General features: G+C 32.0%; 1 protein-coding gene across 1 annotated transcript in view; it reads right to left on the bottom strand.

Annotated features, from left to right (window-relative positions):
• PCLO (piccolo presynaptic cytomatrix protein) overlaps nt 1–26675 on the bottom strand; it is a gene marked incomplete at both ends in the record, with an annotated part of 403276 nt that overhangs the window by 74988 nt on the left and 301613 nt on the right. Inside the window, 8 exons of the mRNA XM_081287316.1 lie at nt 58–129; nt 1373–1466; nt 7809–7835; nt 10362–10486; nt 13463–13513; nt 19526–19740; nt 20873–20940; nt 21478–21586. Of these exons, the coding sequence (XP_081143442.1) occupies nt 58–129; nt 1373–1466; nt 7809–7835; nt 10362–10486; nt 13463–13513; nt 19526–19740; nt 20873–20940; nt 21478–21586 (761 nt within the window). The remainder of the gene's footprint in view (nt 1–57; nt 130–1372; nt 1467–7808; nt 7836–10361; nt 10487–13462; nt 13514–19525; nt 19741–20872; nt 20941–21477; nt 21587–26675) is intronic.

Genomic DNA, 26675 nt, shown 5'->3' with positions numbered 1-26675 from the left:
GCTTTAATTGGTGGTTTATAATGGTAGCAAATAAGGAAAATGAAATCAGAGGCTTACCTCCCCAAGGAAGTCATTGGAAGAAAATCTATCATAATCCCAAACTGTCACCTCCAGAGTTTTCTTCTTGAGCTACAGTTCAAATAAAACTCTCATCAACTCCCTTTTTCCATCAGAAATTTTCATTATGTTCATGTAATAGGCTAATTTATTTTCACCCTTGAATCCTTTCCATTTGTGTAAAACCTTTTGAAATTCCATCTGAAACAATTTGGATTTATCCTAAATATTGTTTAAAATTTCAATGATTAGTTTGCAGTCCCTTCTACTGTTTGATCATAAGGGAACTCATTATTTTGTGAACAAAATGGCAACTCTCATTTCCTATTGTTCTATCCTATCCTCACACACCCATTTTTAAAAGTAACAAGCATAATCTAAGCAACCTTTGAATATAAGAAATCTTTAGATGGCAAAAATATCTAGGATTATTTAAAATATTTTGACATTTAAAAATATTTAAAATATTTTTGTTTCAGTGATTTCCAAAAAAATATAGTGACACTATCTTATTTTTGCAGGTAAATTTCACTTACTTTAAAGAGCTCAGATTATAATTTATATCCACCTGCAATTTCATACTCAAATTAATCTTCCAGAGGACAAATTAAAGGCACATTTTTTAAAGATAATGTCCATATAAAACAATATAAGTTCTAACTGTTCTATTAGTATTCTCTTTTCTCTGAATTTAACCTTATAAACTTCAGTTATTTTCTGTATTCATGGAAAGTTAAGATTTTTGATAGCACATTGATGCAATTTTGCTTCAAATCACATATTTGTGGCAATGATCTTTATGCTAGCCACTATGATCTTGCTGCACAACTGAGCCTCATACTGCCACCTGTAAAGAGGCCTTAATTTAGGGAAGAGATGAATTCCTAAAATATTGCCTGGTGCAGTAATCCATTTTGATGTGCTGAATTTTGATGTTGTCTTTGTATCACTTGTGAAAGTCAAAATAAAGATAGTCAAAATATCTTTATAAGAAAAATATTCTTCCCAAAAGCATAAAGATAATCTACTCTACTAATATATTTAATTTTTTTTCCATTGAGATAATCAATGGAAAACTTTGCACTTGTCTAATTTACTTACTCATTTTTTTTGGGCTATTTTGTCAAAATACATACATCATTTTCATCTTATCTGAACTTCACTCATTTCTTTTCATTGGCTATATTTTTACATGTATTTTATCAAACTCTTATTTATATGACAAAATTAATATGGATCCCAATATTTCAAAAATTTTGCCATCCTATATTTATATTAACCCAAATCTGTCATGTAGAAAATAATCATTACTTACCTGTTCCATGGAAATACTTTTATAAATTACTGTTTGATTCCACTCAGGATTAAGACTTTTCTGAACATATTTAGTCCTTCTCTTGTACTCAGCACTGAATTGGAAGAAAAGAAAGAGCTGTTTTGATTATTCACCTTAACTGATGACTTCATAGTTAAATTGAAGGACATGCAGCCTTTTCAAGATATTTCCTTCCAGATCACTGTATAATCATCCCATCATCCTCATGTCTTAAGGCTTATTTTAACTTGAATGTACAATGACAATTTAAAAATATGTTGCATGCCTTGATTTTTGTTTGCTCTACTGAATATTGTTTTTAAAGAAATGCCTGTAGATGTTCTAACAATACTATAATTTTGGAAATCTTAATCTTTCCTCAATGTAGGAGGTAATTGCACAGACTATATGGTAACATCAACATCTTCTTGTCCCATAAATACTAATGTGGTGTTTAACTTTCCAATGGTTTTGCATGTAATCAAGCCAGCAAAGCTATATTGTCTTTTAATTCATTATTTATAAAACAAACCAAAAATAGCAATGAATGCATTAACTGATTAAAGTATGAAGAATAGTTATTGCTATAGCTGAAATTTTGTAAACATTTATCTAATATATAAAGTATATTCTGATGCTTTTGGTAAAGTATGATAATTTAGCTATAACAATTTTAATTAAATATAAATTTTTAGCTGTTGAGAATCAAACTCTAGTTCACACCCACTTTTAGAGGTAGCTCTGCCATCTTCCCTCTCTCTGGCTTTACGCTCTTACCAGCCAGTTGCAGGGGTGGTAATTCCTGACACTGACTGCAGAGTGGGTCACTTGGGGATCTGAGGTCTGGCAGGGGAACTAGAGGTAATCAGCATTCCATCTACACTTCCTTATACCCTGCATTCTCAAGGAGACTCTGATTTAATCATTCTAGTGTGAAGCTTGAGCCTATGGATTTTTGAAAGCTCCCAGTAAATGTAGCCTAGATTATGACTCACTGGGCTTGTATCTCACAACACCTCACAAGTCAGCCATTGTGACCTGAAACCTATTTTAAAAATAAAGTGGTATTCTTCTCACTTTTAACCACCTATTTGAACATACAAAAATAAGGGCAGTATTTGATGATTTTGTCATTCAAGATAAATTGCAAACACCCTTGGGGAAATATAAAGAAAATCATTTAAAGAAAGAGTAACTCATATAATATATACTGTGGACAGAAAGTATATTTGCACACACACTTCTTAGGTAATTTTGTTAATATCTAGAGAAATTTAAGTTTATAGCTACTCAAACATCTGGAATATTCCACTTCTGCCCTAAAGAAGTTATCCCATCTGTACACAAGATATTTGTTCATTGCAATATTGTTCCTAATAATAAAACAATATTGTTTGCAATATTATTTCTAATAGTAAGACACTAAGAAAATGAATACATTATGATTTATTGAATCAATTATATACTAAATTGTAGTGAAATGAATTAAATATCCATATACAAAATATGTAGATCTTAAAAGTGTCTTCATCAAAGAATTTGCAGAAGGATAAATATATAAAATATTATGATATAAAATTAAAATCACATGAAATAATAGTATAAATTATCTAGTATACATGCATATAAGACATTTATGTAAATATAATATGATAAAAGGAAGTAGAGGTATTAAATTCAATCGAGTAGTTAGGTAGACAAGAAAGTGACATCAGAAGGATCCAGGGGTCTCTTAAAATACCTTTTATTAAACATTGAAGTAAATATAACAAAATATGAGTATTTGGATATTTGATAAAACTAGATAAGAACTACATAGATATTTGTTAAGGTATTTTCTATAATTTTCAGTACTTTGTAACAAACATTCAAATATTTTGTTAAATTATGTCTCCTTATATTTAGGATTTTTGTTTTGTTTTGTTTTTGATGATGACATGGGAAGAATAATGTGACCACTTTTAAGTTAATAGCAAACTTGTTCAACTCTCTAGCACCATAGCTATTCCCATAGAAAATAAAACATGATAGTATGAGTTTTAAAACATGATAGTATGATTTTTAAAGTTTCTGCTTGTTTTGGACTTAGTTATCAAAGTGGCAAGACCATGGGAAAACCATAAAAAGGATTCATGATACAATGATTAGTAGTAAAATCATTTTTCTAAATTCTAAAAATTTGAATCTGATAATTTTAACAATTGAGAATAAATGTCAAATGCAAACTCATATTTTCACTAAAATTTTAGATATGTGTATATTAAAGTCATATGTAGTGTTGAAATGTTTTCAAAAGAATTTATCAGTGTCTTTTCTTAATTCATAAATATAAATAATTATTTTTAAAATTTTCATATTCACCTTTAGACCTTTCTTTTTCAGTTACACAGGTAGTAACAATTATTGAATACTAATTCTATACTAGAAACTTTGCATCTCTATTAAGTTGTACAACCACATAATTCTTACTTAATTGTATTAACGTATGATCATATCTTTGATTATCATGAACAAGTTTGGTTCATGCATAAAAATCATTTATAAAGCAAGCATGCTAAAATAATAACTTTTATAAAATCCTTACTTTTTTCTAGGCAGAGTTCTAAATTATTTTTATGTCTTAACTCAATTAATCCTCAAGTCATCCTTAAAAGACAGGTATTATTTGTCATCCTATTTAATAGGAAGAAAAACTGAAGCTCAGAGGAATTAAGGTGGGTTGGCAAGATTGCATAGTTATCGATGGTCAGGATTAGGATTTAAATATAGAAAATCTGAATCCTTTCTCTTAAATACATAACCGATGAACTTAATTGATTAGGCCCATCATAAAATGTCACTTATCCTTCTATTTGTTTAATTTTAGGCTTTATGAACAGGGGTGTCTAGTTTTTTTTTATAACCTAAATTTCCCTACTATAATTTAAATACTTATTTTATATGTATATACACACAATATTGTATATTTATTTACACAATATAAATTATAAATGATTTGTGTATACAAACACATGGCACGGAAAAGTAGGCCATTTTTAGAGTTGCCTAGGGAAATTCTTAATTGCATACCTACGTGAATATCATGGGACAAAAAGGGATAGTTATTGTAAGTATTTATTTTTTAACAGATCCATTCAAAAGCAATCTAAACTAGACACAAATTAAGCTGCCCATTTTAAAAGAGCATCTTAATCTTATTAAGGTATTTGATTCTCTAATTCTCTCCAGACTCCAGACATTCATTGCCTTTAGGATGAATAGAGGTAAACATGCTGCCCCTGCACCCCTGGACTGGACTGTGTAAATAATAAAATCTTCTGCCAACTTTTTTTTGCATTTGCAATCCTGACATGCAGAGCTGGCCACAGAGGTCATTTCTTCAGTAACACTTGTACGTAAATAATATGTTATGTCCATCTTTCGAATGATCCCAGCAGGCTGTGTAGCCTTTCACATAATTGAAAACCTGCTATAATTCTCAAAGCCATGTTGAAATCTGTGGGTTACAGGTAGAGGTGGGCAGCTAAGCTGGGGGATTCTTGAATGTGAGAATAAATTCAGGCTGAGAAACAGAGTTCACTCTTATTTTCCTTTCTTGTCTGGTATATGCATGGCAGTACATTACCTCATGGAAGATTCCGTTAATGATATTACACTATGACAATTAGGTCATATCTCATAATCAAAGGTTTATTAATATGGGGAAATAAAAATTCAACTTGTTAAGAAGAACATGGTGTTTATCTTAGTATGTATGTATATTTTTATGTTTATCCCCTTGAAGTTTTGACTGATTTCTTTCGTTTGCTTTCATTGGCTCTTTTATAATAGGGAGATGCTTTTAAGGAAGTCTCAAGAAAATATTTCAAATTCAATTATTCCACATAAGCCAGTAGAGAACAGAGTTCTCCACATATTTTCAATTTTAAAAGAAAAAAATGAGGAAAAATAGAATGTGATGACTTCTTTGTATTTATTTTCATATAATTAATTATGTAAAACCCTGGAAGTAGTCTTCTTTTATTTGGTTTTCCTCTACTGGTCTCACAATGTGTGTATGTATATTGAAAAAAAAAAAGGTGCAGTGCAAACTCCATCACCCCATTGTGTAAGCTTTATTCTTCTAAGCAGCAGTGTATTTATCATCTGTCACTTTATTTTCCCAGTTGTTCCCTGAGAGTAGAGATTACCACTGTGTTGTCAACTTGAACCCCAGCATTTTGCACATATCTGGCACATAATTATGCTAAAAAAATTTGTTGAATACATCCTTAAAACATGTTTGTACTTCGTTGTTTTCCTTTAAAATTCATTTGAAATAAAATAAGTTTTGGCTGTTATATTGCACATGCATCTAATATCCATCCCAGAGGAAATAGTTTGTTTGATATGTTAACAATGATATTTAGAGAAAGTGCAAAAAATAATTGAGTTTCCAGGCCTAATGATAGCTAAACCTAGTTAAAATAATAGGAAAAATCTCATTAATGAGAAAGAAATGTGCACTTTGCCCAACAGTGTGAAGACAGACCAGAAAGAGACACTTCAGATATATTCATTTCCACTTCTTAATTATCCAGGGGTGTATATTAGGTTCATGAATTATTTGGGATCCTTCCTTGTTATTCTTTCACCTCCTCTGGTCTGACATTTATTATCTCAGAGCTTATGAGTTTATTAACCAAAGACCAGGAAGAGGAAATAAGAAGAAATGAGAAAAAGGGATCAGTGTCATTTTTAATTAGCTAATAGAACTTGTATTTTTTTTTTAACTTTAATGTTCTGCAATTTGTTAATAAAGAAAAGTTGTTTGATTTTCTTAGTTTTGTTATGTAAGTTGGTATAATTGAATAGCCCAAATATGCCAGATTACTCTATCCTCACTTTGTTTTTCCAGAGATAATTGACCATTGGCTACATGAAGTTTATATTTATCACTAGCAATTATAATAGCAACTACCATTAGCTGAAAGCTTATTATGTGCCTGGTATTATGCTTATCACTTTGATTCATTACCCATGTATTTCACAAAAGTTCTGTGGAATAGGATATTATTCCTGGTTAGCGGAGGATAAAATAGTTTTAGATAAATCTCACAGTTTCTAAGTGACAGGGGTGAACTCAAACCCAAGTTCTTTTCTTTTTTCAACTTTGGTTCTGTGCTACTGGAGATTTTACCCTGAGCACTCCACCACTAAGTGACACCCCCAGGCCTTTTCTTATTTTAGTTTGAGGAAGGGTCTTGCTAAGTTGCTCAGACTGACCTCAAACCTGTGATCCTCCTGCCTCAGCCTCCTGAGTTACTGAAATTACAGGCATGTGACAGCATGCCTGGCAAACCCACATTCTTAAGGACTTCATTGGCTGGCTTCCATAGTCCAACTTAATTTCAGGACCTAGTCATTTCAGTTACCGCTTACACTGATGATTCTTAAAGACACATTAAAAATGACTTTTAGATGAAAGACTGACTTCTAGAACTTTCAAACTGTAACCTAAGGTGTTCCAGACATTCAACCTTTATTTACATTGACAACTCCTCGAAGCTAAATGCAATCACTACTATGATGGTGCTTCCCCCCATTTCTCTAGATAAAAGACCCAGAAATTTTGAATAATATTTTATGTGTATTGAAAAAAAAATGGGTACAGGGCATACCCCATTGTGTAAGCTTTATTCTTCTAAGCAGCAGTGTATTTATCATCTGTCACTTTATTTTCCCAGTTATTCCCTGAGAGTAGAGGCTATCACTGTGTTGTCAACTTGAACCCTAGCACTTTGCACAGTATCTGGCACATAATTATGCTAAGAAAATTTTGTTGAATTAAGTGTACATTTCTTTCTCATTAATGAGGTTTTCCTATGATTTTAACTAGGTTTAGCTATCATTATGCCTGAAAATTCAATTATTTTGGACTTTCTCTAAGTAGCATTGTTAAATATCAAACAAACTATTGAAAATATTTTTGAATAATGTGATTGAAAAAGTCTGTTCTAAAAACGACACTCTCTCTTTGAAACAGAGCAGATTTCACATATCAGCCCAAGAGAACTGGATGAGTGAACTAGTCCTAAGAAGAAATCCATCACTGTGTCAAAGTGAGAAGTTAATTGAGATTTACTGGACAGATTATAAATTAAAAGTTTAGTTCTGTCTAATTTCAGCGTGATAGTTCCATGTTTGCTTTCTGTTTTTAATATTTTCTAGTTTTTAATATTTCGTACTTTTCTGCATCTTATTGCACATACCTGCTAAAGCTATTTAGAATGTGGTCAGAACAATTTGCTGTAGGCCTAATTCAATAGATAAAAGAATATAGAAAAAATAAATGTTAAAACTGAAATCAAAGTGCAAGTCAATGCATATAACAATACAAAAAGTACAATTCTAGACATAAGAACATTGCTTGACACTGAAAGAGAGTCAACTCTACCTTGCATTCTGGACAACCATGACTTGACTGCATTGATTCCAAGAGTGAGAATGAAGGACACAACAGGAAAGTAGGAAAAAGAGGAAGAAGGAAGTTAGGAACAGAAATAAGGAAGAAAATACAAGAATAATAATTAGAGAAACTATATCATAACAGATAAATGACATGAGGCAGAAGATCATCTTAGAAGTACAGTGAAAAAATACTTCACTAGTAAGTCTCAATGCCTTAGTCACTGCAATAATTAGGAGTAATTTAGTGAAAGAGTTAGGAGTTGAATATCAGTATCATATTAGCTGAATTTAAGCTAATTCCACTCATTAGGATATTTTCTTGGAGAAATTAAATGAGGGTAGCTGGAGGTGAGGCTTTCTATCGCCATTTCACTACAGTTCTCATTATTCCTTGTTATTTTCTCTAGAAGGGACTGACATACTCACATTGCCTGCCTGTCCCTTTTTGGTTATTCAAGTTTGTAACATTCTAATTAAAATATATCCTGTATAAATAAAAGATAGGTACTTCATGTAGTATAAAATACTTTTGTTCATTTATTTAAAAATAATAATTAGAGACAAACCTTTGAAAGTAATTTCCCGTTGTTTCATAATACTGTCATTAAGTAATACTAGAGCTTTAATGACCACAATTAAAGTCAGAATGTAGTTTTTTTGTCATTTTTGTCATACTCACTTTAAAAGATATAGCCATGCAACTACAAAAATGTATAAATAAATTAAAATAAGAGATCTCTATTTTTAGGTTATGTGGCTAGTGGGTAATCTCTGTGTGACATCATTGAGGGTTTAAAAAATGCTTGATAAATTAAAGCTAGAACAAACATACCAACTATTCTAAGTTTCTAAATGGAATTTTGGAAAAGGATGAAATTAAAGCCTGTCTACTGAATTTAACTTGGCACCTTGCATTTTTCAAATTATTTTCTGAGTATTACCTAATTTATTGCCTCAGAAAAAACTAAAAAACTATGGTTCTCCTACCCTCTCTCAATAATAACCAGAAGCCAAATTTCAAAGAAATTGATCATCTACCATGATGACACACAATAAATAGCAGATATAAGTGCAATGTATGACTCTTATTTGAATCCCATTCAAAACAATCAACTATAGACAGAAAACATATTTTGTAGGATTTCAGTGTTCGCTTTTTTTTTGTGTGTGTGTAGAGAAAATAGTTTTGGTGAATGCCCCATGTGTACTTAAAAAGAATATGCAAGTTGCTATTGATGGATAGTGTGTTCTATAAATATCAATTAGGTTCCCAACCAAGTAGGAAAATATTATGAATCAACAGGGAAAATAAGAAATTATTGGTAAATTTAAAAATTATGTTTATACATTGCTATTATGATTGTTTTAAAAGTCCTTATTTTTTAGATATGTACATTAAAATATTTGCATAGAAAGTTACAATAAATGAAATTTATTTCAAAACAATCTGGGTAGAGCGAGTGCATGAGGGTAAACATGGAACAAAACTGTCCAGTAATAATAATTCTTGAAGATGAGAGATAGGTACATGGTGGGTCACTGTACTAGGTTCTCTTTTTCTATAATACCACAGTTAAAATATTCCAAGCAAAAAGTAATATTCAAATGTAATTCCCCAAATTGAAAGAAAAAAATAAAGAAAAAATAAAATCTGTTTCATCAAATTACCAACCAAGATTTCTTTTTATTATACCTCCATTTGTTGATTACTTTATGATTTCATCATGCTAATTTGGCTTATATAAATTGTTCAGATAAAAACAATTTGTAGTGGTCAAATCACTGTTTTGAAAGCACCCTTGAGTAGTGATTCACATGTTAGAACATTGAAATTAGCATTAATTATATGAAGATTACACATCTTGAAAGAGCACTTATCTTTTATTTATTAATTTTATTTGGTGCTGGGGATTGAACTTAGGACTTCAAACATGCTGCACATGTGTTCTCAGCAACATGCTCAGCCCTAAGCACTTACTTCGTGTCAACAAGGTATATGTCACAAAAGAGATTCAGAGATATTTTTTATTTTCTTACCCAAGTCAACCACTCAGATATTGTTCTTACTTATTATTATTTTTAAAACATTGATTTTTTAAAATGTGTGGAAATATACATATAAATAGGGGCATATCAACAAGCCATTTAAAAACATACATGTTGGAAAATATACTCATTTATAAAACAGCAACTAAATATAGATTTTTAAAATAAATTTGGAAATGAAAACTATTTTTTTACATCTACCACAGATAATTTCTTATCTGATTTCATAACCTGATTGGTCATCACAAGAGTGGTTCCAAGAATTGAAATGTTGATTTATTCCAGAGGATGCCTGAGTTGTGATTACTGCTATTTCAGAACTCTTTAAGGATTAATTATGAATTTTTAGTTTCATATTATCTACTAATTAGAAATTTAATTTTGTCATGTAGACAAAACTAAAGAAAGGGTACTAAATTGAGGTGAGGTTTTGGAAATCAGAGCTTTTGAATCCTGGGCTCTTGTACTTGAAAGACATTGCTTCTTCACTTACCCTCGCCCTGGAAGAAGGTAGACTTTAACAAAAGGGTCAGAATAGCCATTGTTGTCTCGAGGGACTAGGTTTCTTGCTTGGAGAATATGTATTATGAGATTCCCAAGGTCATAGTTGATTTGAAGCTTTAGGGGACAGCAAAATAGTCCATGAATTTATTTAAACACGAAATACATTATCACTCAATATTCTACCAGTGTGTTTTCATAATCTTATAAATAAGAAGCATCAACCTTCATTTTCATTTGATTTGAAACTAAACAGATCACTTAAGATTTAATTTAATTGGGAGCTCCCAGGCATATTTTAATTTTTAGTAAACATGCTGTTCATTCTTTTACAGTGAAAAGCCTGGCCTATCTAAAGTTCATTAAAAGGAAAATGATACAACAAATGCAAGTTTTACTTTTTCACTAAATTTCCACTCTTAGGAAAATACTACATATTGCTAATATTCATAACTACAATTACCAGGATTTTGAAGCTAAGAAACTGGTAAATTTATTATAAAATGCTATTTGTATTTCACAAATGTTACATAATATCAATACTGAGATGTAAGAATATTTAAGAATGTATAGATTTTACCACTTCCTCCTTTGCATGCATTGATATCAAACCTATAGCCTGTCTTTCTTTGCCTATTTTTCTTATATAGTGAGAGACTTAAATTTAATCTTGTTGTTTAATTTTAGAAGCTGAAGAAGAAATAAAAGTAGTGGTCTCAGAGATGCTTATTGGCTGTGGCACATTGTCATTGAATAGTAAAAGACTTATAATTCAAACAAATATTTGAGAAGTGGACATATTACATCATAATTAAGCTATTTTTTCTCTTTCATAATTAAAAGATTCTTTTGGCATCATTTAGAATAAGCCTTAGTTCTTTTTGATGTACTTTTGTTTACCAAATAGTAGAAACAGAAAGATCTGTATTCAAAGGGGAAATCCATAAATAAAAATACTAACATTTTCTTATAATCCATACAAAATAGATATACAGAGTTTATATTAAAACTGGGACAACTAAATGAGTCAACCCTGCATTTAAAACTTTATAATTGAAATAAATCCTCATTTTAGTATAATTTCAATCTAGTTAAGTTTCCTGGCAGAATATGAATCTTTAATTGACTGACTCAATCCAAAAAAGCCTAGAGTCTCTATGATCATCATAAAAGCCATGTGAATAATGAAGTAGTAGACCCTAATGAAGATAAATGGGAAGTTTAAATTGTGTATAATAATGTGGTACTGAAACATAGAATAATAAATTATCTAAAATTAATTTCCCTGAAATTTAGTACAGCTCCCAAATCATGGAGAGAAGCGTTCCTTTTTCTGCCAGACCTGGAGTTCACTTTTTACTGGTAAAGTGCCAAAGCCATTCCTTATTGAAATGAAAACTTGCAGGCTACCCCAAGAGAGTGCATTTCAAAATGTGCTGTTATGGCATTAAAGAACATCTAGAGATATTCAGGGCTCAGTTCTGAGACAGAAGAGGATACTGCCAGTGACCACAGCCACACAGCTCCAATGCTTACAGATTCATAATCTGGCTTTCTATATAAAATTCCATTTGGAATCAGGTTTTGATAAAGACAAAAAATACTGAAATTACTGCCTCAAGAAAATATCCTAAGCCTTAAGAATAATATTATTAGGACAAATTTCACCTACAGAATCAAATCATGGTGCTCAAGGAAAAGACAAATAAAAGAAGAAAAATAACAAAATAGCAATAAACCCAAAGGAAACTCGGTGAATAATAGTCCAAAGGCAAAAATTTTAAAACAAAAATTGAGACAGATTAAAAAATTCTAGTATTCTCTTTAAGGTATGTGAAATGATGAAAGATAGGTGAAATATATGCTTCCTAGAAGTGGGGAAAGAGCATAGATAGCAAGATCTGTAATACATGAAAAATCAGGCTCTATCCTGCTACTTACTTGTAAGTAAGGTGTCCACATTCTATACTTCTCCATTTTCACACTCACCCCCCACTTTTGCTTTTATTTATATGTGCCTAGATAATTGCTTAATTGATAATTTTGGTCTTCATGACTCCATTTCACAGTATTTATTGTAGTCACTACATAGGGATTTGTATTACTTTTTTTAATTAGTCTTGCTTTCACTGCAATTAGTTAGTCATCAGGCTACACTATGTAGCAATTAATATCCCTTGCTGTGTCCAAGTTCTTTCTAATTTAGCCTCAACCTATCTCCCAGCTGATCTCCTTCTTTTACTTTCTGAATGCCATGCCTTTCCTTGCACTCCTTCTTCTTCCAGGAACACCCTCACCCACTTTCACTATGCTTATCCTCAAGTTAGTCCATATCTTTGTTATCTTTTGTGAAGGTGTTTATGAAAATTTCCTCTAGAGTTTGTTGGAGACTGAGCTAAGAGTGTTGCTTTTCCTTATCTGACACTATTTACAAACTTAATTTATTGTGATAATTCTTTCTGTGTCCTTTCTTATCATCTCCATTTATTTGTGTTATTACTTAAAGCATAATTTTTCTAATATTTCTTACTATGATCCACACTAAGAAAAACATTTTTACAATATGCAAATACAGAAACACACCCACATATTTTAAAATGATGGTGACCTATACTATTTTTGTTCTATTTTCCTAGTCAAAAGTTTTTCAATTAATTCCATAAATGATAAAGTCCTTTTACCTACAGTATGAAAAATGCTTCTCTACAATAATCATTCAGCAATTGTTTAGCAATTATTGATCAAAAAGAAAAAAAGGCAGAATTAGATTTGTAAATCTCTTAAAGATAAACGATTGGATTTCTGGGAAAATCGGTTATAGTTGAAATATTCAGAAGTATACAGTCACTGAAGCACAAAAAATTATTGACACTGCCATCAGACAGATTTCAAAGTAGAGAATTCCAAAGGTATAATTAGATTTTATAAAGCATAATTTACATAAATATATTGTTATAAAATTTAATTTTTCCTGAATAGTTCTAATGTGTTGTGGAAAAAGAAATATCCTACTATATTTACAGTTTCCATAGACCAGTGGTAAAAACAGTCAAAAAAGATGGTAGAATGACAACTTTTTAAAAACTTTCATACCTGAATTTCTCCTGTAATTGGATGAGAGACAACCTTTGTTGCATCAGTAGGCTGCAATATTAAAGACCACGCATTATTTTAAGAGATAAATTATTCACAGAATTTATCATTTCAACTTTATTCTGAAATTAATTTCTATTTTTTCAGAGCACACTGCCTGGAAAATATATTTCATCCATTTGGTTGCTTCAGAATAACAGGATCCACTTATATTTCTCAATACAAGTTTAATTTAATAGATATATAAAATCTATTTTTAATTTTGCTAGGCCAGTTTTGAAGCTGTCATTTTATACCAGCAATATTTTAAATTACTTTGGAAAATGAACACTTTTGGTTTAAAGTACTTTGTTAAAGTATTTAGAGGTTTTAAAGATGTATATAGTAATGAAAAAGAGTTTCTACACAAGACCTGCCTAGGAGCACAGAAGTTTTAATAATAAAAGTCCTTTTTTATGCTTGCTGGGTACTCAGCTACTTCCTGCTCCCTCCCAGAGTAAATCACCAAGTGGTCGCTTCCTATTAGAGGATGATGCTTAATTAAAGTTCTATCCATTACAGATAAGTTCTCATATATTTGATAATTTCTTTTAAAAATAAGCCTTTAAAACAGCCTTAGGAAAGCAATTCATGCTGCAGTTCATGACCACTTGTTGACTAGTTACATTTGCATGAAGTATTTATAGAAAGTAGAGAGGATGTTTCCAATCCTAAATCTATAATAGACTTTCAGGCAATGTGATATCAATGTAGAGGAGAAATTTACAGAAGCAAATCTTTCCCCTTCTGTATTTATTTTAGAAATGAGGGCACTAAAAAGAAGATAGCTTTATTCGAAGTCTTGTTTTATGAAATAACAAAAGAATAACACTTATGTAATCACTGATAAAGTTATGGGGGTGAGGGTTAAATCTTCTAAGTTACATATCCTTTATTAGTTCAACTAGTTTATTTAAAAACTACATTTAGTAAAACTCAAACTGTGCTCTGGCTCCAAAGTATAAACTATTATTTATTGAACACATATTCATTTAATAGTTTTCTATTTCAATTAAAAAAAAGACAAATAAATCTTGAGAAAAAAATGGTTCACACTAATTCCTGTTACTATTTATATTGGAATTGAAGATTTAGAGTTTCTTCAAATCAGATATCTTGAACCTTTTAAAAATCAAAATTATTTTTTATTTATTTAACTTTAAAAAAATTTCAGTTGATGCATAATTTACATATTTATGGATACAGCATGGAAGTCTGGTAAGCACTTAATAAACATTATACAATGTATAATGATAAAATCAGGGTAATTAGCATTTAATGGGGGTGCAGAGAGACTAATGCTGCATGTTTTCATTCACATAAAGATAACAGATAAGTTGATAAGTTGATCTCATAGAGGCTAGAACAAAAAGAGGGCAAGAGGAAGCAAGATCAAGTAGCAGAAGCCAAAATACAGTTAGACAAGCGGAAAGAACTTTTAGTGCTCTAAGGCACAATAGGGTGACTACAGTTGATAATAATGCATTATACATCTCAAAATTTTAGAAGAAAGAAATTCGAAGATTCATAGAACAAATAAATCTTTGTGTCTTGACACATAGTTGGGGAATAACTGAATAAGAATCCCTCACCCTAGGGTCTCCACGTAAAAATAAAAAATGATTACTGATAAACTGTTTCATTTGATTTCCCTTTGAATACTCTATTTGACATATGACCATGGAAATATATTTAGTGAGGAGAATAATCAAATGAGTCATTTTTAGTTGTCCTGAGGTTCTGGTGTATATATATATATATATATATATATATATATATATATATATATATATATATATATATATGGATATTTGTAATTATGGAGAATAAAGGCCAATATCTATTGGACCTGGCTATAAAAGCAAAAATAGACAAATGAAATTAAATCAAACTAAAATGCATGGCAAAGGGAAAAATTAACAGAACGAAGAGGCAATCTACAGAAAGGAGAATATCTGCAAACGATATATCTAACAGATTACTATCAAGAGTATAAATGGAACTCTAAAGTCTCAAAAGCAAAACAAAACAAAAATAAAACACAAATAACCTAATTTAAAGAATTATCAACAGACCTAAATAGACATTTCTCAAAAAGAAGATAAACATATGTCCAGGGACATGAAAAAGAGTTCAATATGAATAATCATCATGAAAATGCAGATCAAAATCACAATGAGTGATCACCTCACTCAGTAAGTAAGAATGACTATTATCAAAAATAATGGAGTTAAGTGCTGGTGAGTATGCAGAGAAAAACAAATCTCATGCACTGTTGATGGGAATGCAAAATTAGTCCAGCCATTATTAAAAGCATTATGGAGATTCCTCAAAATTAAAAAGTAGAAATTAGAGCTGGAGCTGTGGCTCAGTGGTAGTGCACTTGCCTGGCATATGTGAGGCACTGGGTTCGATTCTCAGCACCACATATAAATAAATAAAATAAAGGTCTATCACAAACTAAAAAATATATTTAAAAAAAACTATAACTACCACATAATCCAGCAATCTGAATATTCTGTTATATCCTAGGAAAAGAAGTCAGTGTGTAGAAGAGACATCTGCATTCCTGTGTTTATTTGTAGTATTATTCACAGTAGCCAAAATATGGCAGTGTCAAGCTAAGTACCCATCAGCTGATAAATGGGTAAATAAAATGTGGTACATACACACAATGGAATGGTATTCAGCCATTAAAAAAAGAATGAAACCCTGTCATTTGTAACAACATGGATAGAACTGGAGACCATTTTGTCAGTAAAGTAACTGATTCACAGAAAGACAAATACTGAATGATCATACTCATATGTGGATCTAAAAATGTTGACCTCATAGAAGTTAAGATTAGAATGGTGATTATCAGAGATGCAGGGAGATGGGGTGAGGGGAAGGGGCGTGGCTAGTACATGTGTATAATGTTACAGCTAAACAGGAGGAATAAGCTCTAGTGTTCTATGGCATAGGAGGGTGAATATAATTAAGAATATTGCAATAAATACCTCAAAATATTTAATAGAATTCTAAATGTACTCACCACGAAGAAATGATAAAACTTTATGGTGATGGATATGTTAATTACCTTTACTTGATCATTACCCAGGATATAGTTGAAACAAATGATAACAATGTACATAACAGATATATGTTAAGTCAACCAAAAGCATAAAATAATAAAATGCTAATAGATATGCTCTAATATTTATATATAAAATTATGCTAATTATGATTTAAATATTTTAGTTTTATTACATTGTATTACATTAATAGAGCTTATAATTTAATATTTAAAGAGTCTCATACCAAATGAAGCTTAAAGAAGTTAAAATTATTTTCAAAATTATTTTATGAACATATATTTGATATATTGTAACCTGATTTACGAACATATAACCTTCAGATCATCACTTGATGTTTTAATAATCTCGAAATAATGGTTTTTAATTTTAGGATTTGAGGAACAAATAAAAGTATTGCCTCTTATGCATACTACATGTTAATGGGTTAAAAATATCATTAACTTTATTTATTTATTCATTCATTCATTCACTTAACAAAAATGTTTTAATAAACTCTATATGTGCTAAAAAAGATAGATAATAGCCCCTCCCTTCTACAGTGAAAACATACATTGAGTACAGTTTTTCAATAAAGAATATATATATATATATATATATATATATATATATATATATTATATATCCAAAATAACAAGATTTGATTAAAATTACTATCAGTAGAGTTGACTAGTCTCCATACAAGTATTATTCAATAGATTTTACTGTGTGCCACATAAGTAATTTTAAATATTCTAGTAGTCACACTAAAAATACAAAAATATACATTGAAATAATTTTAACAGCATGTTTTATGTATCCCCATTCTTTCAAAATATTATCATTTCACATATCAACATGAAATTGCAATAAAATATTTTACATTCACTTTCTTCATACTATCTTTGAAATATCTGTCACCTGAAATTTATATAGAGAGCAGCTCTCATTAGGACTAGCCACAAGTGACGAGGAGCTACTTTATTAGATAGTGTAGCCCTACAACTTAGCATTTCAGCAAAAATACTGTAATACTACATACACCCACATACTTGACATAGAAAAGAACTGCTGAATATCATAAAACTTCAGTGTGATTTCCTTAATGTTCCAATACAACTATTTTAATCTTTTAATCATCACGTAAGATGTTGAAATATTACAATAAGTCAACTTTGTTCTCTCATAATACTCATCAGGTTCACAAGTGACCACTGATGTTTTCATTCACAAATATTTATTTATTTTGCTTTTTTTCTGTGCAATTTACTCAGCTATGAGTTTAAGGTGATATAAATTAATATGTAAATAAGAAGTGGTTGTTAACTCTTATGGAGTTTGTAGCCCAACTGTGAGGGTTAAACAAGCAAACAAGTAATTACAATTAAAATATAAATTATCTTAAGAGACATATAAAGCATTTTGCACTTTGGAGGGAGGAAGGAAAAGAATCATCTGATGTTAGGGAAAGACCACAATATGCAAAGATTTCTGGTCCTCATATATTTTTGCTTAAAGCCCATCACTGGCTCTTTATTACCTGCAAATGGTAATAGAAAGGTTAGGAACAATCTACAATATTCTCCAAATTTTGATTGTTTAGGCTTCAACTCTCTTACCTTTCTAGATTCTGTACACCTATGTAGGCAACTTTCTGTTTGTGAGATTTTCTTCATGCTGCACTCTCTGCTTGGAATGTTCGCCCCTTTTCCCTGTTACCAATGTTGTTCCATTAAACACCAGCTTTCCTAACTATTCTCCAGGAGTGCTCACTCTACATCTTAGTGGCTTCCAACTTTATACCTTCACTGAATTTGACAAATTATTTTTCACTAGTAATTAGATCAGCACTTCTCAAAGTTCAAGAGGCATCATACCCATTTGGAGAACCTACTAAAACCCAAGTGTCTCTGAATCCCATTTCCTGAGTTTCTGATATAGTAGGTCAGGGGTTGGGGGTCAAAATTTTGAATTTCTAACAAGTTCCCAGGTGAAACTTGTTAGAAATGCAAAATTTGATGCTCCTGGACTGGGAGCTTGCTTCAAGAACCACTCATTGGTCTACCTGGTATGGAGGGATTTTTCCATCTTTGCATCTTGAGTATAGAGCATGTGGCATTGAAAATATCTGAGGAAAATGGGGATAGTTTGGAAACCCTAAATAAATACATTGCTTATTGCAAGAATATTAGTCAATATTTGACAACATTGTGCTTACTATGATAATTTCCCAAGGCAAACATTTGACTCAGCCCTTATAGAACAGGTAAAATATGGCCAAAGAAAGAAATGGGGCAGAGGAGATTCCAGGTAGAAGGGATGCTTTTTAAACAAAAGAGTGACAGAATTAGATAATTTATAAATTGTCTTCATTGTGATCTTATTTTATAAGGATAAAAAGTTAAATTTGTGTTCCCTTTTAACTCCCTGCAATTTTAAAATAATGGTATTAGAAGCATTTGTTTCAAATGAAGATGTACATTATTAAAAAAAATTGATTAGTGTGGAAATGTGGGTAAAATTCAAACTGGTGATAGTATTGTTTCTTATTGTCCTAAATTTTCCTTATCTCTATACATTTTTGTTTTTTACTTTTTACTTACATTATAAATCTTATGTAATGTTTAACTTTTCTTTCCAAAATAGTTGTAAAGCCAATGTCTTCCACACAAAGCTCAGATTCATACAACAATAAAGAGATATAACCAGAAGATATGAAACATCTGATACATTTTCAAATTCCTCATGATAATCATTACTGAAATATTTTGAGAGGTGGACATAAATCATCTTGATACATCTTGATCAGTTACACAGTCAGAAAAGGAAAAATGGTTTTTGTACCACAAGATCATAGGAAATGAGATATCACAAGAAAATCACTTTAGAAAATGATGTTTTATTTCCTGTCCCCTGGTCTGAGTCAAGAGCTCAGAAAAGTGACTCAGAGGTTACACTGAACACTTCTCACCTTGCTGCTGCTGTGCTTCTTTTTGCTCACTGAGGGTGACCCAGGCTGCCCAGGGCTGGGAACAGAACTGGATCCTGCTGATGTGGGACCCGAATGAGCATGAGATCCCTTCTCAACCACGGAGGACATGACCAGAGGTGACTGTTGTAGTGAAACCTTTTGGAGCTCTGCTGCCAGCTGTTTAGGATCAACCCCTGGGGATTTCGCTTTGTCCACTACAACAAAATGAAACAGTTTTACATACTTCTCTATTTCATAAGTACTTAATTTTGTGGAACTTATTGAAGTCCTATGTGATAAAATGCAAACTGTGACTTATAAACTAAGCTAAGGTTTCAAAATTAAATCAACTTAATTGCAACACTCTGGATCAATTTCTGAGGAAATTTAGAAGACCCAGAAAAAGTGACATCATGCTGTATTACAGAGGAACACAGAAGTGCCTATCATCTTCAGAGAAATGTTTTTAATGTTTTATGTAAAAAACTATGAATGACATGATATTTTATTCACCAAAATTCACTTGTATCATCAGATTCTTTTCCTTCTCTAAACTTATGCATCCCTTTTTAAGGGGGAAATCTTACGGAGAATATTAACATTAATAAATGTGTTAAAATTCCTATAGTACTTGGTCTGTTTAGTGCATATTTTTTAAACCCAGACTTTAGAATTGTCACTTTAATCATAGGAAGTAATTGATAAAAGTTAAATACAGGAAAAAGTGATACTTTTAGTCTTACAATAAATCTAATAAATGTGTACATTTGTTATCTAAGAAAGAGTTAAGTAAGTTTTACATTATCTACTTATGAAATTATGTGTTGATTTTTATTTATTATAAAAAGCAACCAAAAGGATCTGGAATAAGTGTTTCAAATGTCAGTTATAGGGCTGGGCGTGCATTGCAGTGATACAGCACTTGCTTAGCATCTTAGCATGCACAAGACCCTGGGTTCAATCCCCACTATCATCAAACCAAAACAAAACAGTTATATTGAAAAGAAATAAGTAAAATAAGTATTAACTAAAAATTATATAAAATCAAAAGAAAATGGCTACATGGATTACTTTCACAAAATGAATTTATATTTAAAAGATTAAAAATGTGGACTCACACAGAAAGAATTTCATATGAATTTCTTACTGAGTTTAACAGGCAAACATGTACTACCCCAGAATGTTAAAAACATAGCTATAGTGTTTTTGATTTTGTTAAAATTTAAATAGAAATCTATTACTTTATCAATATCTATTTATATCTTCATCTACAGCTACATTTGCCTCTACAACTGCTTCTCTATCTACATCTTAATCTATAGTTGAAAGCAGATTGCTTCTACCTACCAGCTTTTGGTGGCTCATGAAGTTCCAGGTGCTGAGGATTTTCTGAATCTGATAGCATATTGAGATCCCTAAAAATTAAGACATAACATTCAGAAAGAAATTGAGCAAGCCTGAGACAAAGGACACTTTTTCCAGCTACCCTCATTTTTTTTCAGTAGGTAAATGAGAAGTGGTTAATGACATAAAGCAACTTCAAAGCATGCTCACCCTTCTAAACCAATATATATTTGCAATGCTTTTAAAAGTCAGAGCTGACAAAAATGATTATTTAAGGTGAAATCTTTATGGATTAAATGTAAGTTCATTTGAGATAACAACACACATCCATGAAATCTAAATGGGCTTAGGCTTTCTTTTAAATGAAGCGTGTTTCAATAACAGCATGAAAGGGGAGAGCTATTGACATAATCAGAAACTAAATTAGCTGAATTCTGTCTATGCTTTAGACTTAGATTCTGAACCAAAAATCTATGAACTTTGTATTCACTTTAATTTCTAATTACTGGAAATCTTGCTGACTGGCAAAGGTTCCACCTTAACAATTTTAAATTAAAAGAGCCATGAATAGCCAAAAAATGGAAACAGAAAGATGGGGAAAAACTCACAGTCTTACACATATTTCTGCTTCCCCACTTTGCTGACTAATGATACTCTGTACTTCTTCATATGTTTTAGAAGTTAAGGGAATTCCATTCCACTCCAATACTTGCATCCCTAAAAAGAGAAATTTGAGTATAAAATTAAACATGTAAGCTATCTCTATTCTGGGTCCACAGGGCATAGAAGACATTTCTTTGTATTTAAAAGTCAACTCGGCACACCATTTCAGAGAACATCATCTCAAACTTCTCTGGAACATTTTGTAGTTTGATTTCATCAACTTATGTGAGAACACAAAATATATTTAATACAACATGCACAATTTTGCCTTTGAAAACCTATACATGTTAGCAAACACATGCATTCTGTTCACACTGCTATCAAGAAAACATTGAATATATATTGCTTGGACCAATTTTGTTTAGAAAACGAACAGTTACAACTATCCATATAATTTGCCCCTGGGGAGCAAACTACTAGAAAAGCATGAACTTCCATATTCTATCATGGAATGGTAGTGACAGAAAAAAAGTCATCAAGATTTTCTTGTTAAAATCTCTCCAGAAACTGCTGTACCTTCTCTCTCTCTCTCTCTCTCTTTTTTTTTTTTTTTTAAAACAGATTTTACTTTGTATCTTTTTCGTTGCTGCATGTCAGCTATTCCTGAATGCAGGAGCAGGAATGTCTTAGGAAAAACAGCCTGTGGGTCTGTGACTTGTACAGTTAAGGGCCTGTACTCAGAAAGGCTCCATGCTTGAGGCTGTTGCCATCTAAAAATTTTTAAAATAATGTATGAAAAACAACCCACATTTTCATTTTGCACAGAGTCCCTTAAATTATGTAGCTGGCCTTGCCTGGCCAGGGTATTTTATTTTTCCTCTTTACCTAAAAAGATAATTCCATACCAAAAAAAGTAAAATAGTTACATCATTGATATTTAAACAGTTTACACCTAGTTTCTTTGGTCCATTGTATTTGAGCCGCCAAAATAATTTAGGGTACACATTTGGCATGACTCACATGGAACTAATATGTGGGTATGTGAGCTGGACATATAAAGATGAAATCATCCCACACAGTGCCAAAATATTTGAGAATGTTAACCAGCTTTACCTGAAAAAAATGTGTCTATGCCATAATCTAAATAAAATAATAATTGTTAAACAAGTAAGTTCTTAATGAGCTTTTCCCTTTTCCATATTGTTCACTACGGGCTTTAATGGAAAATTCTAAACACGTATTTAAAAGTTTTAATAATTATGATATACATTCAAAGAAAGCAGATTATAAGTTGCAATCAAGTAAGAGAAATGCTTTACCACTCCAATGAAATACCAAAAGAAGACCATAAAAAGGCTCACAGTAACACAAACAAAATGACTTTTCTATAACTTACTCCAAGAAAACTTTATCTTCAGTTGGGCCTTAGGTTTATTTCAATAATCCAAGGCTGTTGTACACATAAAATGAGAAAATTATATAAAAGACAGTGACAACACCTCTAGAAAAAAAACTATGGCACACTGAGAGAGGAAAGCAAAGCACTTTTTAAAATTTGGACAAAAAGTACATTTATAAACAGATGATTCTGAATTGAAACAAATTAATGCTGCTATAATTCAGAAATTGCATTGTCACTTTTTTGCAGAAGCATATTTTATTGAAAGAAATAATCATATATCTTCATTATTTTTCTGTTGAATTTACCCACTTCTTTATATATTGAAATAAAGAGCAAATTTAAAAAAAAATGATTATTCAGTGAAATGACAAAAAAATGCATCTAGTCATAGGAAGGAAAACCATCCAGTACTGCTCATAAGCAATACTTATTTTTTTCAATATTGCCAAAAATTTATAGATAATTGGGGTTTTGCCTTGATACCTATCGGGGACCATGAACTATTTGATCTGCATCTCTGTTAAAACAGGCCAGCTGAACTTCTTTTCCATTCAGTTTCTCCCCAGAGTTGATACAGTGCTGGAGTTCAAAAGATTATCATTTGTTGTTGTCGGGTTTTTTTATTATTTATTTTTTAGGTATAGATGGACACAACACAATGCCTTTTATTTTTATGTGGTGCTGAGAACCGAACCCGGGTCCCACCTGTGCTAGGTGAGTGCTTTACCTCTGAGCCACAATCCCAGCCCCATTGTTGTTTTTTTTTAAAGTCTGGGTTTGGTACCCATGATGAAACCCTGTAAGAAAGGTGATGACTGGAACAGTTACCCAATACTTACCCTTTCCATTGTTTGTATACCTACAAATCCTGCAAGAACCGTACTAAATAATGAATGAAAAGTACAAATCACCCTGTATTCATTTCATAAAATGGTTATAGAAGTTGTGAGAATTAAATACAAAACTTTAAAAGATATCCTTGATACATCACATCAATGGAATAAAGGACAAAAACTTTATAATCATCTCAATGGATATAGAAATGACATTTAAAAACATTTATTATCTCTTCATGATAAAAACAAAGAAAAAACCAGGACACATCGTAATAAAGATCACTCATGTTAAGCCAATAGCTAACATTACACTAACAGGGAAAAACTCAACTAGACAAGGATGTTCTCTTTCACTACTTGTATTCAACATAGTATGCAGAATCCTAGCCAGAGTATTCCAGAAATAAAGAATATCTAAATTGGAAAATAAAGAATCAAATTCTCATAGTTCACAGATGACATGATTTTATATATTGAAAACCCCCAAAACTCCATCAAAAAACTATTAGGACTAAGAAACAAATTCAGCAAAGCTGCAGGACACAAAAGCAACCTATAAAAATCAGTAGTAATGTTACATGCCAGAAGTGAATTATCTGAAACAGAAAACAAGAAAGCAATTCCATTTACTGTAGCTAAAAAAATAATATTAATAAATTTACCCAAAGAGGTGAAAGACCTCTAGAATGAAAGTTATTTATGAAAGAATTTGAAAAGGATACAAAAGAATAATGGAAAGAAATCTCATGCTCATGGTTGAAGAATGAATATTGTTAAAATGTCATATGACATTTCCACAGAAATATATAGGTTCAATGCAATTCCTATCAAAATACCAACAACATTCTCTACAGAACTAGAAAAAGACAGTTCTAAAATTTATGTGAAAACACACACACACACACACACCAAAAAAAAAAAAAAATCCCAAATTGCCAAGGCCATCTTGATCTAAAAGAACAAAGTAGGAGACTACCTGACTTCAAAATATTTGAAATACATTTGTTAATTGTAAAAATCCTATAATTTAAAATGCATGGAAAAATTGTTGAAAATCCCTATGCTCTTTGGAAATTCAATTAAGTAATATTTTTTCATTTAATAACTTTGAATGTATTTTCAATCTTAAAATACTTTATATACTGTTTTAGAAAAATATTCTAAAAGATAGTATACACACAAATTATAAAATTTATTATTGTGAGCAATCATTCACATTTTTCCTATATCCAAATGTTTGTTGAACAGTTTTTCAAGTGTGCAAGTGAACAGATAGATGGTACCTAATGTAACAGCTTCCCGTAGGAATACTAAGAGAAAATGTGGATTTTTGTGGAATTTATAACACCAGCGACAGGATTTGTTGCTCAAATTCTCAAACCAAATGTGTTACGAGAGAGAAGTGATTAATTAGCAACCAGGGAGGAAAGTGGCTGCCATTCGGTGGAACCCCGCCGGCCAAGCCCGCACTGACCCCTGGGCTGAGTACGGGATTTCAGACAGGGAAGGAAGCGATACAGTCCCGTCCCCCACAACGGAAACCCCTCCAAGGCAATCAGCGGCCACCATCTTGGAGAGCTGAAGTATCCACCGCCACTCTCCGACAGACTGCAACAATAAAACAGGTCTGTGTCTCCTAGGCTCTCCTAGGCTTTCCGGGGGAGGGAGTATCAGAGTGAGCCCGCATAAAGACTAGGGGGAAACTAGAGACACCTGACCTTCAACTCCCCCTCCCATCAGCAGCCAAAACGAAACCTGTCTAGCCAGCGCTGGGGGAGGGGCAAGCAGAAAAAATCAAAACGATAGAGTGCCAGGGATCCCAATAGCCAATTGTGCGACCCCGGGGATCCGGGCTGACTGATTCGCCCTGCCTTCCCCACGACTACAGAAGGCGGGGCGCCACAGAGAAGTAATTAATTAGCAAGCAGGGAGAAAAGTGGCTGCGATTCTGTGGAATCCTGCTGGATGAGCCCGCACTGACCCCTGGGATGAGTACGGGATTTCAGAGGGGGAAGGAAGCGGTACAGTTCTATCCCCCACAACGGGAACAAAATAATAGAGTGCCGGGGTCCCCAATAGACACCCTCCACACCCAACAAACGGCAGGTCCAGAGTACAGTTTGAACTGCCGAGAGCCATCACCCAGGGGAAATCTGGTCTAGCAGGAGAAACCAAAACTAACAGGAGAAACTAGGGGACTAGAGGCCAGGCCCTCGCGACTGGGCGGCTGGAAACCGCAGGCCCGCCGGCGACAGTTCACCCACTGTCCGCGTAACAAATAGAGCTGGAAAGTAACGTGGACAACACGAGAAAACAAGGGAAAAAAGGAGTACAAACAATACAGGACAACTTAATTCTACAGGAGGACATAGAAACATCAGAAGCAGGGATAGGGAATGAACTCAAGGCCTACCTAACTCAAATGGAAAGGAATATTAGGGAAGACATGAGACAGCAAGTCCAAGCAATAAAAGTATATTTTGAAAACGAATTAAACAAACAAATTCAAATGGCAAAGAATGAGCTCTACCAGGAGATAGAGATCTTAAAAAAAAATCAAACAATAATCCTAGAATTGCAGGAAAATATAAACCAAATTAAAAACTCAAACGAGAATATTACAAACAGACTTGATCAAGTAGAAGTCAGAACATCAGATAATGAAGACAAGGTTTATCAACTTGAAAAGAATATAGTCAACACAGAAAAAATGCTTAAATCCCATGAACAATCTATTCAAGAGATATGGGATGTCATAAAAAAGCCAAATTTGAGGGTCATCGGGATAGAAGAAGGCACAGAGACTCAAACCAAAGGAATGGACAGCATATTAAATGAAATAATTCTAGAAAACTTCTCAGAGATGAAAGATGAAATGGATTGCCAAATCCTGGAAGCCTACAGGACCCCAAACATTCAAAACCATAACAGACCAACTCCAAGACATGTAATTATGAAGATAGCC

This window comes from Spermophilus citellus, assembly GCF_964194105.1.
Source record: "Spermophilus citellus genome assembly, chromosome: 3".
Taxonomy (NCBI): domain Eukaryota; kingdom Metazoa; phylum Chordata; class Mammalia; order Rodentia; family Sciuridae; genus Spermophilus; species Spermophilus citellus.
Note: the sequence above shows the minus strand (reverse complement) of the source record. Positions and strands in the feature narration are given on the sequence as shown.